At 43.2% G+C, this 17,780-nt stretch overlaps 1 protein-coding gene across 1 annotated transcript; it reads left to right on the forward strand.

Moving 5' to 3' along the window:
* The first annotated feature begins 1,368 nt into the window (after window positions 1–1,368).
* DLEU7 (deleted in lymphocytic leukemia 7) lies at window positions 1,369–14,500 on the forward strand. The gene is made up of 2 exons (XM_069467266.1): window positions 1,369–1,870; window positions 13,881–14,500. Exons 1-2 carry the CDS (start codon window positions 1,412–1,414, stop codon window positions 14,085–14,087), a joined length of 666 nt encoding a protein of 221 aa, XP_069323367.1. The 5' UTR covers window positions 1,369–1,411; the 3' UTR covers window positions 14,088–14,500.
* Window positions 14,501–17,780: the final 3,280 nt, after the last annotated feature.

Raw genomic sequence — 17,780 nt, forward strand, 5'->3', positions numbered from 1 at the left:
TTTACTTAGTTATAATTAGTGTGAACATGCTCGTTTTTGTTTAAGAAAAGTTTTCTTTACCTTGGCATTCAGGTTTGTTTTCATAGGCGAAGAAAACAGTGAGAAGAGAACAAGAAGGATCCTTTGCTGGAGAGCTGGGAGGATTATATGGGGTCATACTGTCCCAGAGTTATAGAAACCTTAAAGGACCTCGCCTTCTCTCTCATGATCATCCTTCTGTACTAACAGGCTCACTGGAGTGGCTTTTCTACTCAAAGGTCTGTCCAGATCCTACAGCACCAAGGGTGGGGTCTTGCTTCTAGTGGCAGAATGAAATCCCATCCTCCGGGTCTGTCAGGGCTCACCTGTCTGCTATGGGCTTGCACCGTTGCCCCTGTTTGACTGGGCCATGGGATTAGCTAATGGCTTTCCTTGCAGGCAGAAAGCAGAAATAATGCTACTCTGGGACAGATCTCCATACTATTCCCCTCAAATGTCTTTTTTCTTAAGTCCAATTCCACACCAGTGCTTCCCAATCTATCAAAGCGTAATATTGCCAGTCCCAGTTTTTTTTTTTTTCTTCTAAGTTTGGAAAGTAGCCATGTTAGGTTTAATTAAAACCAGTAACTATTTGTACAGCTGTCCCAGGTTCACGGCTCATGAAAAGATTTAGCTTCAACCTTACTGCCTAAGTCCTTCGAGAGTTTCACACAAAACCATTTAGGCTTCTCACGTGGGCAGGGCCAGGCCGCGCCCGACGCGCTATGGCACTTCAGTGACTAGGCTCTCGGTGCACACGGTGCACACGGTGTGGAACAAAGCAGAGAAGAGCAGAACTTTGAGACAAGTCCTTCTAGTTTTGTTTGGGGGATGGATGCAAGGCCTTGAAGGCTGCCCCAAGAAATTTCTGAAAATTCCCCTAGGGTTGGGAAGGGGGGTGGTAGGAGAATCTGGCACAGTCTTCTTTTTGTGAGTTTTTCTAGGACTCTTTGCACTTTTGCCCTCCGGGTGGGTCTTTTACACCCCCACCTCCTGGGCCTAAGTGGTCATTGGCAGGCATCCTTCGAAGGAGGTGGGGGCGGGGTATCCCTGCTGACTGATGCGTCCGCACAAAGCGGCACGTTTTCCCATCAAAGCCCTAGAGAGGAGGAAGCAGCAGCGCTCAGCATTTGGCTTATTTTCAAGTGCACATCGAGGAGCGCTTCAGGCAGCCCCGGGGTCAGAACAAGCCGATTCGGACTTCCCACGCCGGGGCAGGGGCCAGCGCAGGCCACTGATTGAGGGCCGGGGCGGGGCCGGCCGCACAGGCTGAGAGATTCGGAGGCCGAGGAGCCGCGGGTTAAAAAATGTGACCCTGGCGACCCCCGGAGCCCCCGCCTCTCTCGCACCGCTCCACCTGCACGCGGAGCGCGCCGAGCCGCTGGCGGAGGCCATGGCCAGCCCCGCGCCCTTAGTGGCCTCCATCAGCCACCAAATGGTGGCTCTGCAGACCCTGCAGCTACTGCAGCAGGAGTGGGGCTGGGGGGATGGTCCCGGCACTCCTGGGGGCCCGCGGGACCCGGATCACGTGTCGGCCGTCCCAGCCCGTCGCTCAGGCCCGCTGCGGGCTCGGCCTGGGTCCCGGCGCGAGGAGGGGCGCGGGGGCGTGGGGGCCAGGAATGGGGGTGCCGGGGCGCGGGCCAGCTCCCCCGAGGTGGAGGTGGTGCGGGGCGCCGAGGGGGGCGCGGAGCTGCTGCCCTTCCCCCCGGACCGCGGGCCCTGCACCCTGGCTCGGATGGCGATGCGCAGCGCGCTGGCGCGCGTGGTGGACTCGACCTCGGAGCTGGTCAGCGTGGAGCAGACGCTGCTGGGGCCCCTCCAGCAGGAGCGTTCCTTTCCCATCCACCTGAAGGTGAGTCCGCCCCCCGCCAGCCCCTGTGGCGCGCAGGGTCCCCCCGCAGGGCGGGGCTGCTGGGCCGGGATGGAGATCGGTGGGGCCGCAGGATCCTGAGAGCAGCTGCCCACTGTGATTCAGCTCTGAGGGGAAAAGGAGGGGGCCAGGTGACGCTCTGGGGACTCTTCCAGACCCACCTGGGGGCTCGCCTGACTGCAGAACCCAGACGCAGAGGGGCCTCGCGAAAACCTTCCTCTGGAACTCCTTTCCCTCTCACATAAATCAGCTTCCTGCGCCAGCTGAAGGCCCTTTCCGCACGTGCAGCTTCTAGGGATGGAGGACAGCTCCCCCAACCCCCTTCCAAATTAATAACCCTGCCCCTAGAGTCCCCTCTGCCTTTTGTATGATGAAATCATCTACATTTATTTAAAGTACCTTCACATGCATGAATCACAATTATTTTTGCATAAATCCAATTCCCCTTAGAGCTCAGGGGCCTTACAGAGTCAACCTAAATTCTCATAAAGTGGGGTGAGAGCCGGGTGGGTCCCGGGTGTTGAAGCGTGAATACTCATACTAAACTCTTGCTAAATCACCCAGCTCATATGCGTCGGGCGCATTTCCTCTTAAAGTACCAGAGTGTGTCAGCCCGTTTAGCCAGGGAACAGCGCAGCTGCCTCCCGGGCCGAGTGGGGTCCTGGAAATCTGGGCATCTGGGTTTCAGTCCTGGCCTTGCCATTAACTAACCTAATTGGTTTAAGGTCACAAATCTCTTCGCGACCTTCTGGCTTTCACATTTTGACCAGGAGCGCTGCTTTATTCCCCTCGGGAGTCTAGCAGAAGGGAGTTAGGGAGGGCTGATGAGAAAAGCTTACGGCGCTTCTCAAGAGTTGCTATTCCTGCTGTACAAACCAAGGTTTGGCAAAAGTTGCTGTATGTCAAGGTGCACTACACACTGTAAAAGATTTATTTTAAATCAAACATGATAATGCATATTATACACCCAAATAAGTATTGTTTCTCTACACCAATTTCTCAAGCTCTGCACTAGCAACACCGTGGCCTGGCTAATTCTTTGCTGTTGGGGTTGTCCTGTGTATTATAGGATGTGGAACCGGATCCCCAGGCTCTGCCCGCTAGGGCCTGCCCCAAGTTGACAGACCCAAAAATGTCTCCAGACTATGCCAAAAGCGGGTGGGGAACCAGGATGAGAAGCACTTCTACACTCACCTTAGAAAGTTACAAAAGGAAGCTCAGTTTCACCAAATGCTCTCCAATGTATTAATAAGATGTACCTTTTGTGGTTTTTTTTTTTTTTTTTGGTACCACCAAGACATTTTTTAAAATCCTGTGAATTAAACTATGATACACTATTCATTATAAGTTACATCCTAATTTCAGGGATCTTTTATTTTTTTTTTAAAGAAACGGGGTCTCACTATGTTGCCCAGGTTGGAGCACAATGGTTATTCTCAGGTGTAATTATAATACACTGCAGCTTCAAACTCCTGGGCTCTCCCTCTTCTCTCAGCCTCCAGAGTAGCTGGGACTACAGGCACGTGCCTTGCTAACTTCAGGGATTTTTAAAATGTGAAAAAAAAAAAAAAAGTTTGTCTTAGAATTGATGAACTATGAAGTGCCATGTGATTTTAGTAAGCATATACAGGGCATAGAGATAGGTTGTCAAAAGGAGAGACTGAATGATCAGTTTTGCCTTAAGGTGATCCTGGAAGACATCTTGGAGGAGGCAGCCTTTTGAAAAATGAATCTTGCTCTCCAGCCATTCAAAAGAAAAAATGTTAAAGGGGAATCCTGTGATCTGAGGCCCAGAAGCATTGAAAGGGCCTGGGACTCTCGGGGAACTGCAGTCAGTTCAATATGGCAGAAGGCAAAGAATGATGCTGGAGACTTAAATGGGCACCAGATTGGGAAACGCCCATGTGTCACTCTGAGGACCTTGGATTATCTTGCAAGCAAAGGGTAGATAAATCATAGAAGCCTGGAGAAATCACAGAAAGATAGTTTTCAGTTTGAAAGTCAGGTCTGAGGGTCTGACCCAACTCGGTGGCAGTGGAGTAAAGCCCGTGTCCTGCGCTGTGGAGGCAGTCTGCTACAAATTGTGCCCTTCTAGCTTAGTCTTACTGTCATTTCTACTTGGCAATCCTTTTAGCCCTTCCTAGTTGACTTTTGGTCCTAAACATTTTCCTCAATCTTTCTTCAACCAGACCTGAACCCTCTCATTCCTTTTCTGAGAAAATTGAGGCCATCTGACACAGATATCGTCTTCCTACATAAAGAAAAAAAATCACATTTCCATTCATCTTCATTCTTATCTCGAATAAATAAATGCTGCTCATCTCCCGCCTTGTAAATTCTTTGTCTTAAGCATTGGAGCACGTCTTTCACTTGTCCTGAAACTTTTTTTATCAATTCTCTCCTTACATTTTCTACTCCCTTCTCTTTGCCGATCATCTTGGTCCACAAACCTGCTAAAAGCTTCCATCACCTACCCACCCCCTTTCCTCCCTTGTCATGAGCAAAGCTTGTGGACATTTGGATGTGTGGCTGCCACTTTCTACAAGTCTCCAGAGCTCATTTCATGCTACTGGCATCCGCTATGCACTGCAGGGGGATGATGAGTTTTAGGGCCCCTGAGAACAGCCAGTGTTTTCAGAAGGAGAGAAGCGGGGAGCAGTTTCTCAGCATGATTTGCCCCCTTCCCAGCCTCTTGGACTTTTGCTTGTTTGCTGTTTGGAGAACAGGTTATATCTCTGTTTGGTTTGCAGATTATTGATTACATAGCACTTAGACTTGAGGAGCCGGAGTTCTGTCTTTCTGGGGGCTGGTTATACAGACTTGGCTTCGTTAATCCTAGTGTTAATTCAAACAGTTTGGAAGGGTGTTTTCTATATTTTTAAATTAACACCATGCAGATTGGCTTTATCCAACAGAATGGTTTCAGGAGGATTTCTGCTAATGGAAATCACGCTTGGGTATCACTTAGAGGTATCTGGAAACCTTCCCAGCAGCAGGTCTCTTTGGTGGTGTTACTTGCCCAAGAGGATAGGTGAGAGACTCACCTGAACTAAAAGCCCATGGCCCAGATGTGACAGGCATCAGGGGCTTTGCAGCAGAGACGACACAGCACAGTGATCAAGTCCCATGGAGCATTTTAAACCTACTCTGCTATTTCTTGCCAATAATTTGCCTTGGGCAAATTATTAATATTTAGCCTTCCTGTGCCTTGGTTTCTTCACTTGTAAAGTGGGGATAGTGGGATCTAACCTAAAGAGTTACTGAGATAATGTGTTGAAAGTCTTAGTCTCCATTGATTTGAATTACTATCATTATTGTAATTATTATTTATTATTATTTAGGGGTTGATGCCTCATAATTTCTTATTGACTATTATTTTTGTGAGTTCCATTCTTGATATTAATCTGATCCATGAACTCTCTGTTTACTTTTCTGGGACTACTGACAAAAACAGAGTTAGAATGACCCAAAAAGACATCCACAAAGCCTCTGCTATCCAGAGGTCAGCTGTAGCCCCATGCCCAGTGACAGACTTAGAAGTGTCACCATGGAGCTGAGCAAAACACTTGAGGGCTAAGGAAGTGATATTTTCAGGCATAGAGGCAGAGAAACCCTATCACAATAATAACAGATATTTTTCTAGTATTTTACTCTTTAATTAAAGAAACCAACACTTAATTATTCCTTTTGAACATTCAGAAATTAGCAAACACATGCAAAAAACCATGAAATGAGTTTCTTTATGGTGGATGAAAAAGGCTTAACACTACCGAGTCTTATTAGATTTGGTGCAGAGACTGGAGTTGGCCAACTTGATAAACATTTATTATAGGAGGAAGCTGAGGCTCAGAGAAATTGAGGGCCTTGCTCAAGACCCTGCAGGTAGGAAATGAGGTTTTATCTGACTCATTCTGCAACATCACAGCACTAGCTCATAGGGCTATTAGGAACATCATGTTGAAGTAATACACATGAGAATACATGGTAGACAGGGTCATGTTGTACATGCTGTGCACTGTACATTGCTTGGGCTGCAACAGTCACATCATGGACTGGGTGTATTAGTCAGCTCAGCAGCTATAACAAAATATCACAATTCTGTTCTGGGTGGCTTAAAGAACAGACATTTATTTTCTCACTGTTCTGGAATCTGGAAGTCCAAGATCAAGGTGCAACAAATTCAGTTTCTATTGAGGGCTCTCTTTCTTGCTTGGAGACAGCCGACTTCTTGCTGTGTCCTCACATGGCCTTTCCTTAGTGAGTGGTATGGGCAGAAAGAGAGAACTCTGCATGTCTCTGGTGTCTCTTCGGATCAGAACACCAATCCTATAGGATGAGGGCCCTACCCTATGACCTCATTTCACCTAAATGACCTCCCTAAAGACCCTAAGTTCCAATATAGTCACATTGGGGGTTAGGGCTTCAACATGAATTTTGGAAGGGATGGAAACATTGGGTGGCCTATGTACCTCCTTCTGTGATACCCACCTTACACAGTGACACTGGATGAACTGAAGAAATCGTTATCAAGTCAGTAACATTAGTGAGAATGCATTAGACATTTCCACCTAAAGGGAGCATAGAAGTTTGCAGGACACCAAAATGAAGCCAGTCTAGGATTTTTAAACTTCTGAAAATGACCAATTCACATAGGGACCATGAGCCAAGCTAATCATGAAGCTATTCTGCTTGAATGTTGTCTCTCTTCCTTTGGGAATTAAAAAACATTTATAGTTTCCAAGAGTTCTGTTCTGAAGCAGGTTTCATGGAAACTATGGCTGAAGCCAACTTTCGAAGGCAAAAGAACTTTCTTGCCGTTGCAGATTAAACTTGCCTGTGAGCTCGCCGTTTCAATTAGCTCATTGTGGTACCAATTATTCCATCACGTTCGGTAGACCTTGCTGGTTTTCTCATTCAGCAGAGCAAGAGCAACAGTCATAAAACTGTTGGCTTTGGCTTCACAGTCATTGCAAACTGCAAGTGTGAATATTGGGTTGCTCAGAGGAAGACATCGACGATGAGTGCTTTTTTCCCCATTAACGTTAGTTATGAAGCCAGCTTTTGCAAATTTGAGAATAGTGTCTTCAAAAATTATTAACTTACTGTTGAAGAAATAAATGCTCATGGTTATACCATCAGTAGTCATTGCCAGTTTGCTCTTTATACAGGACAAAATTGTGCTTGTATGTTAGAAAAAGGCCTAGTGACTAGTCACAGAATTTCTGTTGTTCCCTCCCCCTCCCCATGGATATGGTGACTGCTCTAGAAGCAACTTATTTATAGCTTTGTATTTCCTTATAGTACAAATGATATAAAAATCAGGACATAATAGCTTTCTGAATGAAAATTTGGGGAAAGATATTATAGAAAAGGCCCTAAAACCAAACTACTTATGTTTGTTTGACATGTTGGTGGAAATGCTACAATGTTTTATTTTACAATTTTTGGGTTTGCCTTGTGAATGTCCTTGAATCAAGTGCTTGTACCTGTCACAAAAGTGCTTTTCACTGGACTTTTCAACTGCAAATGGTGCTGTACCCAAAGCAAATGCATAAGGAACCTTAGTTATTTGTGAGCATTTACACTGGGTACACCACAAGTAAAATGTTTAATTTCCTGTGGACGATAGACATTTTATGGTGACTGGCAAATACTTTCATTCTTCACTGGATGTTTATTATACACAGTTACATATCTATTTGAGACTGACCTTGGGTTCAGGCAACTGGTGGCTGCCCTGGGCCCTGTGAATTTGTAGCTCAAAGCCAGATGTTGATGAACCAAGTGAAGTTGGGGCAATTTGTAGTTCATAGTATGTTCTTCACAACATCCCCCTAAAGCAGAAACAACATTCCCATTTTAGGTACACACCCAGTATGAGGGATCCAAATGCATCTGAGGAAGGGGCCTTTGTTGGTCCCAGCAGTGGGTGACTTTAGTGGAGATCAGTCTGCTGGCCAGGTGTTTATTAAAGTCAGGCCCCATCACAGAAGACTGGGGAAAAGCTACTTTCTTGTCTTGTCTTTTTTCTTCTCTTTTCTTTCTTTCTCTTTCTTTTTTCTTTCTTTCTTTTCTTCCTTCCTTCCTTTCTTTCTCTTTCTTTCTCTCTCTCTCTCTCTCTCTCTCTTTCTTTTCTCTTGTTTTCTTCTCTTCCCCTTCCCCCTTTCTTTCATGCTTTTTGTAGAGGACATGAGGCCTTCAGGAAGAGTTGGAGGGGAAAACATGAGAAGAAACAAGCTTATAGAGGCCAGTGCGGGAGAATATAGCTCAAGACGTGACAGTTTGGAAAACAGCCAACTTATTTAAAGCCAGTGGTTAAGTGAATATGAACTGATTTATAGTTTACATAGATCTAGACGTGAATTTCCAAGGTGACATGGTAGGGGAAAAAAAAAACCCTGTGATTTGTTTAAATGTTATGTTATCTGCATTTTAGACCCTAGGAAGTTATACTGTATTTTCAACTTTATTATGCACTGCTGTTGGTTTCAGAAAATAAGCTTTGAAATGGACTCCTGGTGCTAGATTCTTTTTGTCTCCAAACTTTCAGTTTTGATGAGAGTGTTTATTTTCAGTAAGAAGCTAAAAAAAGGGCTTAACTTTTCTTTTTGGACTTTGCAGGTGCATTTTCACTTGTTCAAAGATTCCAGATGTGCACATTCCTAATAAATACACAATGCAGAATGCAGAAAAGTACAAGTGTGGCAAGTTTTACTGACCTTCCTTATACTGGGTAGGAGAGAACAGAGCCCAGAAAGGGAGAGCTCCAGCTGGGAGGTCTCTGATTAGCTGGGGGTTGGTTTTACATGGGGTGTAGAAGGTTCCATGCCTTGAATATCTTTCAAATAGCCAAGCCCTCTCAATTATGCTGCAGGGAAGAGGGATGGGCCAGTAGGCCAGTCTTCAGTTTGGATTCAATCATAGTCAATTTGGGCTTTGTAACACTTGTAACACTCAGTCAACCTTAAGAAAAATAGCATGAAGTTGGCCAAGGAAGAAATGACATGATTCATTTGTAGACATTTTGTTCCATCCCCAAAGCTAGTTTAGTGCCTCTCTGGCTTGTTCACCCCACGGTAGCATCCATGGCTCTGTAACTCCTGGCCACCAGGCTTGTGTTATCACTGCACCTGGCCCAGTTTCTATTTGGGGCAGGACTTTGATGAACACTGGTGTTCTGAAGGAGAGAGGTTAGTTCCAGCTCTGCCACTAACTTGCTGTGTGACTTAGGTATGTCATTTCCTCTCCCCAAGCCACATTTCTTTTCACCTATCATTGTGAGCGTGACGTGAGACAAGTGTAGAAGGAGCCGAGCTTGCAGTCCGATGCCTAGAAGGTGCTAGGCTGACAGGCCAGACCAGTGTTCTTAAACAGCCGGTTTGCCATGTTACTCCCGTGATTGGATGTGTCCAGGGACTTTACTCTGGCATTCAAGGCTTTCCACACAATCTATTATTTTGGTATGTAACACAAAACTCTTGTTATTTTCAGACAAGTCTTCCCCTTCCTGCTGTCCCACCTCCTTCTTGACTCCAGACCTCGGCTTGTGTTATTCATTCTAATTACAGGGGCCGTCTCTTCCCTGTGAGTCAAATGTTGCTTTTCCCAACACCACCTATTTTGTAGGACCTAATACAGTCCTTCCCGCCTGTCACTTCTCTGATGCCTCTTCCAAGCCTCCACTCACTTCTGCAAAGGCACATGATGGATTTGAGAATTCTTCCTGAACTTAAATCTTACTCTGTGTGACATCTCATCAATTAGATTCTAAGTTTCTACAGGGCAGATTTTTTCTTTTTTTTTCTTCTTTCCCCTCCCCTCCCCTCCCCTCCTCTCCTTCCTACTGACCTCCCAGCATCTAGTAGAATTCTTTATTTATAACCTTAGATGTAAAGGGGTGCTTTACAAAGACAAAGAGCTCTCATATCTGTGGGCTAATGTGACCTTTGCAACCTCTCCATGTGGTAGCTATTATTGTTTCCATTTTACAAATGAGAAAACTGAGTGTTCCGTAGATAAAGTGGCTTGTCCAGGGACGGCCTGTCAAAGGAGCAGAACCAGAGCTCTGACGGCAAGTCAAGTGCTCTTGAAGGCATGAGCTCTGTGTGCATCCCAGGGTCTTTGTAACTCTGGAGGGCTGCGCATCCCAGCTGACACCTGCAGAGTCCCTTTTGCCATGTAGGGTGACACACGCATAGATTCTGGAAATTACTATGTGAATGTCTTTGGGAGGCCATTATTCTGACTACCATAGGGCAGATTTAAGCTAAAAATTAAGGAAAAAAATGTTCTAAAAACTAGCGCTATCTCCTTGAAGGGATTGCCTCCTAAGCACATGAGTTTCTCTAGTGTGTCCAAATGAATTGTGGACAATAACACATCTGGCAAGCTATAGAAAGGATTCACACATCAGAGCTAGCTTTGTATGAACCCTGTGCTGTGCTTAAATTCTGAGTGTATAAATGTCTACTCTTCCATAGGATTGGGGTTTTTTGTGTGTTTTTACCATAGCCCTAATCATATTTCAATGGACATTTAGATAGATGATATAAATTAGGTACCATGTCTTACTGCTTTTTATCCAGCTTAGTAGCTCATGTAGTGGAGACTTGATACACATTTTAAATAAATTTAACTAATTCATTAACTGAGTTAAACAGGCCGAGGCCAATATCCCAGTAGATCAGCTGAGTCATGGGAGAGTATCTCAGCTCACTTTAAAATGTAAACGCTGGCCATCAATTTAGACTGCTGTAGCAATCAATACATGTCCTATGCAGAGTCTGAAATTATACAAGGCTTTAGAAGTTTCAAACCCTGCTTTTCGATTGCTCAGCCATATAGTTCTAATAACTCTGGCAAAGTGCACAAAGCATCGTGTAGAATATATTACATCATTTCTGGGAGCCTCTGGGACTTGCTAAATAGAAGCCACTGGGAGGATCTTCTGTCCCTGCATGGAAAGCGCCCTGAGTGAAACCATCGCCAGTATCATCATGGGAGTTTCTGGTGAAAGCCCATGAGCCAGTTAATAGGCTGCTGCCTTGACGCTGTGACTTGTGACAGCCACCTTCCACAGCAGAATCAGCACAAGTTTGGCTGGAGGTAATGATCACTGGATCCAGAGTTGGCCTTCAGACCTCCTAGCAAGGAAGAGAGGCAATCACCTGTTTTATTTTTCCCTCTCCTGGCTTAAGAGTCCCGTGGAAAGCCTATTCCTATTAATTTGTTTTCTTTGACTGTTAATATATTTGAGAAAGGATAAAAAGGATATACTGTACTAGAATAGTAAAATAAAGAGACTTTGCAAACTCGCCAGAGATCTGAAGTTTGCCCCGGGCCTCAGGGACCCATACAGCCCAGCAGTTGAATTTTATTGTATGTGTAATTTCCCCAAATGGTGCCTTCTTTGATTCTTTATAGTAAACGTGAAATTGACTTCAGATTTTGGGCCCACAACTATATTTTTAAAGGCATTTTCATCTTCCTTGGGTGATGAATGCCTTTGCAGACTGGCTAACAGGCACACGTCAGCACGTGTTTCAGTGATTCCTTCTATTTTGAATTGCCCTTTGCATGTTTCCTTTGATCCTTCCACTTTGTACTTCGAGTTGGATTACTTCTATAAAGCAAGCGGACAATTTCCCTTGATGTGGATCTTGGGGAAATAGTACAGAGTGATTTTTTCTCCCCCACTTTTCCATTCCCAAGCAATATGCTTCAGCAGTACAGGTTACCCCATAAGCTATGGGACAGATCATCCGAGTAACCCCTTGACACATTCTGAGCAGAAATGAGCAACACACAAAGGTACGGAGGCAAGAATGCTTTAAAGAGAAAAAACAAACAAACAAATAAACAAACAAAAACCCAAGAAGCATGGTAGCTTGGTGCATCTTGAGTGCAGGGCTTACAACCTAGTTATGGTTCTGTCCCAGCACCTCTCTCATATGGTGGTCCTGCTGCCATTGCTGAATTGAAATACATGGACATTTGTTTTGTTTGTTGGGAGATGTTTTCTCATAAGCACTTTGTTGGAAATCCAGGTCAAATGATACATGCTCTTTATTTAAAAAAAAAAAAAAATCAACCCATATAGAAAAGTACAAAGATATGAGCCACCACCCAACCTCGACTTCCCTGCCTAGAGATAGCCTGTGTTGACACTTGTTGAACATTTTCCCTCTGCATCTGTACAGATGGGTAGGGATTAGGAGACAGAAGAGGAGAAAAAAAAGAAAAAGAGTGATAAATTTGACAGCATAGAAATGAAAAACTACTCTGTGACAATATATCATAAAGTCAAAAAATAAATGTCTAAGGGGAAAATATATAAAGAGTTCTTGTAAAATATAGATGAAAAGACAACTCAGATGTATGGACAAAAGACAGGAAGAGACAATTTATAGGAGAAGAAACACAAATGTCCAATAAACATACAAAAAATTTAAAAAAAGTTGCCCATTGAGTTTTTGATTTTCACTATAGTTTTCATTAGATGTGGATTTGGTTCTTTTTGAGCCTATTTTTTCTTAAAACTTTTTTTGATTCCTTCTTTTATACCTTTCATCATTTTAAACATGTTTTACAGTCTCCATTTGAAATTCTTGGAGTTTAATCCTGTCCCACATTGTGTCTGCTATATCATGATGGATTATATTTTAAATTTATTGATATGTTGAGTTTACCTTCAACAGAGGGTTTATAGGAATACTATTGTGGGATGTGGGATATAGACATGTTTCCCGGGAACAGGTTTCTATTTTCTTTTGCCATGTGTTCCTGGCAAATTGTAAGTTAATTTCTTAGCATAGATGTTCCCAGAACACCCACATATGTGTATGTGACATAGAGGACAACTTCAAACTTAAAGGACTGTGTAATACACATCCACTGTTACCCAGTGTCAGGGGCAACTTTACTCTCCACCCGAAACCCAGCTCCAGAGAGACTGACTTTCTTTTCTTGATGATACTGGTAGGCAGCTAAAATAATGTGTGTGTGGTTTTTTTTTCCTGGCTCTTGAAAGATTTCCCTTACTTTCTTGCAAGCTCAGAAAGAATGTTTGTTCCATTTTATTTAGAATTCTAGGAATTCAGTAGCAAAGGGTTTTGGGGACGCTAAGTGTGCTGTGTTGCCAGAACCAGAAGTCCGGGGAAAGTCATTTCCCTATATTGAAAATAGATCATATAGTCACCATTATCACTACCATGGAATGATTTCAATATGTTATTTATTTGCAGTGGATTTTAGAATGTAAAATGTTTGGAGATTAAAAGTCTATTAAATGACTTCATTCTTTTAAACTCCCTGGGAACTGTTCTTTCTAAATTTGCATTGGGAATTTCTTGAGACCATGTCCATTAAATAACAAATTCTGTACTGGAACAGAATATGAACAGAATTTTGAACACAGTGAGTATGGAATAATAGAAACAGAGGCTATTTGTATATTTGTCACAGCTCTTTTAGAAACTTAACTCCAATTGGCTGAAGTAAAAAAGGATATTTATTGACTCAGCTGAAAAATCGCGGGGTTTATTGCTCAAGTATAGATAGATTCACATGCTCAGAAAGTGTGATTAGAGTCAGTCTCTTTTAATCTTTTGGTTCTACTTTTGTGTTGGCTTCATTGTTATTTGAACTCTGTCCTTATAGTGGCAAGGTATTTTCCAATAGCCTTGGTCAGAGAGGACAGCAGACCCTCTTTACAGCTTGTCTAGCAGCTAACCTGGGATGGTGGCTTATTGGCCTTGGCATCTGCCCATCCCTGACCAGTCCACCTGGCCAAGGAGTGACTGGCCTCGCCTTTGGAGTTAGGATCAGCTTTGGTCCAATTACATAGGCTGAGAATGGAGGAGGGTAGTTCTCAGAGAGAAAAATCGGGGTGCTGTCACCAGAAGAGAAGAGGATGGAAGCCGGGTAAGCAAGGCATAGCAAATGTCCCCCATAATCTGTCTAACGTCTTGTTTGTGTTTGCTGTTCATTTCAGGATAGTGTGGAATTTAGAAACATCTGCAGTCATTTGGCTCTACAGATTGAAGGACAGCAATTTGACAGAGACTTGAATGCTGCCCACCAGTGTTTGAAGACAATAGTCAAGAAGCTGATTCAGTCGCTTGCTAATCTCCCTTCAGATGCTCACGTGGTAGCCTGTGCTTCCTTGAGACAGATTTTACAGAATCTCCCAGACATCTGAGTGTTAAAGACATCGGGGTTAAAACCACAGCTAGCGCCATTAAGAGGAATGGATTCCTTCCCTTCCTAATTGAATCAGCAGACAATAGATGTTTTTATTGCCAAAAAGGAGAGACTGAATGGCACATGAACAGTCTGACCAGTGGCATCTGTAGCTTTCAGAATTATCGCATGTTAGTGAAAATTTTTTAAAGCAGTTAGTTCATGTTTTTTAGTATGTTGGCTTATTTGCTGACTTTTTGATGGAAATATATTCTACTTTGTGTAACTGATTTGATTATATATGTATATATTTATCAATTCATAGTATTAGTTTTGATTGAATGATACCTTAATCTATATTCATATTAATGTAGGCCTATAAGGTTTAAAATGGCTATTTATATGATTAAAGCTCCATGGTTCTTAAAATTATCTTAAATAAATGGGCTATTTGATAATTGCTATGTTACTTACAGGACACTTCGTTTTATATTATGAGAATGATCTTTAGTTGTAGGGCCACATGTGTCAGTGGTTAGGAGTTCTAATTCTGGCATTAGTAACTTACTGTTGGGCAGGAAAAGAGTTGCTTCTAAACCTTGTCCTTTCATATACTGGTTTGTAAATTTAAAATGAGAATGAGCTATGAAGTACCAAGGATATACGATCTGTAAATACAAAGTACAGTATTATTAAAGTCTCCTGTGGACAAATCTAGCTCTTCTTGCTGTCTCTAAATGTTCTGACTGAAGTAGGAAATTCTTGTGAAAAAAAGGAGGGAGTGGATATACTGGCAGATTTCCTCAACCATTTAGAGCTGGAAAAAGAGAGGGTGATTTCTTCGTCTTCTTCCCTCTTCCTTCTTTTTTCTTCTCCTCCTCCTCCTCGTTTTTCTAGAGGTTCTCTGAGAACCAAAGCAACATGAAATGCTATTTTCCCTTAAAATTTTAATAGAAACAGAATCAGATTTAGAAAAAATGATTACAGTGTATATATGCAGCTTGTTTTCAAAAAGAATTATAAACTGAGTCTGTGTGGTGAGAGTATATCTACTATTTTTAAAAGTATTAATAGTAATGAAAGTCTTTTTAATCTCATCTACTCTAATTTTAGTTGGTTCCAAATGTTTTCTTCCAGAGTTTGAGAATGAAAGGTACATATATTGTTTCTCTTTGGATAAAACTGACCATTTCCACAGAGGAGAATTAAGTATATGAGACTGAATTCTAGAGGAGAGGAGGATACTGTGTTTGCGTGTGTGTGGGGGGCCGAGATGGACCAGAAAGAAAGAAAGAGCATTTATTTCTTGGGAATAATCTTTGCCACTTTGTTTTCCCACTCCTAGGAAACATTGTATTCTGGGGGCAATACTTTATTTTATATTATAGTCTGCTATAGTTTGGACATGTCTGTCCCCGAAATCTCATGTTGACATATTATCCCCAATGTTGGAGGTAAGGCCTCCTGGGAGGTGTCTGGGTTGTGGGGGCGGAACCCTCATGAATGGCTTGGTGCTGTCCTCGAGGTAATGAGTGAGTTCTCCTTCCATGAGTTCCCACAAGAGTTCTCTTAAGAGCTGGCTATTGAAAAGGCATCTTCTCTCTCTCTCTTGCCCCCTCTTGCGCCCCCTCTCGCCATGGGAGCTCTCCATGCTGGTTCCCCTTCACCTTCTGCCGGGGCTGGAAGCAGCCTGGAGCTCTCACCGGAAGCAAATGCTGGCGCCATGCTTCTTGTACAGCCTGCAGAACCGTGAGCCAAATAAACCTCTTTTCTTTATAAATCACTCAGCCTCAGGTATTCTTTTATAGCAAGCAAACAGACTAAGACAAGGTCTTTCTTTCCTCAGGGAAATTATCCCAGTGTTTTTCTTTAAAGACCCACCATTATTCACGGCCTACCTACCCTGTTTGCAATTAATGGTCTTCTCAATAAATATTAAGGTTTGTTTTTTTACTCTTACTATTAATACAAGAAATATTGACCATTTTTGCTTTTCTGTTTGTGCTTGTGCTTTTTCCTCACTTCGTGCCACATTTCCCATAAGCTGATTAAAATCCTACACATCCTTCAAAGACCGATTTACCCATCACCCCCTCCATGTACCCTCCTGGGTCATCCTAGTCAAAGGTGAAATCCTCCTCTTCTTAACTCGAATAGAACACATTCTGTGCTACTTCTCTCACATTTATCATCTTAATACCATGGCTGTCGGTAAATCTGCTATCAAGATCAGCTTGCTAAGGGCAGGAATTATCTAGACATCTTTGTATATTGCATAACATCTACAGTTCTTACAGTTCTGTGACGCTACTAGAACTCCCATTGCCTCTCCCACCTCTTCACACCCCTCCCTCACCCCAGTCTAACTTCTGTGGCTTGTGTTCTGTGGTCAATCTGTGCAATCACTGGGCTGTACATGCTACCAATTCCCTTCCCCTTTGCCCCTTTGGTTCAATGCTGCTTGCGAAACTCTATTCCTAGTCAAACTCTATTCCTCTGCCTGCACACGATCAAGCCCAGCCCTCTGTCTGTCCATGAGTTCCGAACGTGTCTAGGGAACACCCATATAGTGCCTTGAGCAATGTGCCTCGATCACATGTATGAGGGCAGGTTGTGGATGTTTTTCATAATTCTGAAAAGAAGTTGAATCATTTGACATTTTCTTCACTGAATGTCTTTGAATATTTCACCTTCCCATTCCCTTTGACTCTTATTTTTAGATGATCCCTAACAATGGATTTCTGGGTGGTAGAAACCCTCCAGAAATAGAGAAAAGTAGGGGCCATGCTGGGGACCTTCTAAGCAGAGCGGGATATTTGGATGACAAGATGGCACCTGTACTGTTTTCTTGTCCTTAGATGCTCTCCTCACTGCCTACTCTACTCTTCCAGGAGCTCCTCCAAGAGATCGGCCTGATCCCACATCCTTTAGACTGCATGCCTTACACTGATTCACCAGCTATCTTTGGGTTCCCTTGGCTGTGATCCATTTTCTTTTGCATCTTCAGAATCAACCTTTTTTCCTCCATTTAAATGCTCTGCTATTGTTCTAACTGACAGTTTCTCCCCAAAGTGGATTAGTTTTCCTGATTTAAATGAAGTCTTTTGGAGGGTAGAAATCCATTTGGATACTTGCTTCAGACAGAATATTAGAATCAAGTCCTTGCAAGAATTGAGTCCTTTGCATCTTAAAATTCCCTCCAACAATTGGCCTCATTTCCCATTTTTCTTCATGCTCTGGTGCCAGATCCTTAGGCAATAAATCTATGGGAGAGGAGTATAAATCCTGTGCATCTGTGAATTCAAGCCACATTTAATTCAGCAGAACTTCAACTAAGAAGTGTTCCGTATCATCTGAGTGTCCTCATCAGGGACCCCAGCGTTCCATTCTACTGCCAAATTACCACAGTCCTGGTTTCACTTAGCTACGTGCCAGAACCAAAGTTCTGGGCTGTCGTATATATTCCAGGGAGCTTTACCTTTGTTGGATGTGACTTGTTTACTGCTATGCTTAATAGGAATGACATTAAAGCTGAACCATAGTTTGTAAATTTCTTGTGGACAACTTCATTTCATATCTCCATGCTTACAGTCATAAGTCAGGAGACACTTCCAAGGTTGGCAGAAATCTTTCCTGGCACAGACGTACCACTAATTTGTTTCCCTTGCCTTGGTGAAGACGTTGATAATAATCATGGCTTCACTTTCTTTTT

This window comes from Eulemur rufifrons, chromosome 4, assembly GCF_041146395.1.
Source record: "Eulemur rufifrons isolate Redbay chromosome 4, OSU_ERuf_1, whole genome shotgun sequence".
In the NCBI taxonomy this organism is placed as follows: Eukaryota; Metazoa; Chordata; class Mammalia; order Primates; family Lemuridae; genus Eulemur; species Eulemur rufifrons.

Bases quoted from the DNA above. Each gene is read 5' to 3' on its own strand.
- DLEU7 (XM_069467266.1), top strand. From the start codon at position 1,412: ATGGCCAGCCCCGCGCCCTTAGTGGCCTCCATCAGCCACCAAATGGTG. The intron at 1,871-13,880 runs GTGAGTCCGCCC...TGTTCATTTCAG, and splicing joins CCTTTCCCATCCACCTGAAG to GATAGTGTGGAATTTAGAAA.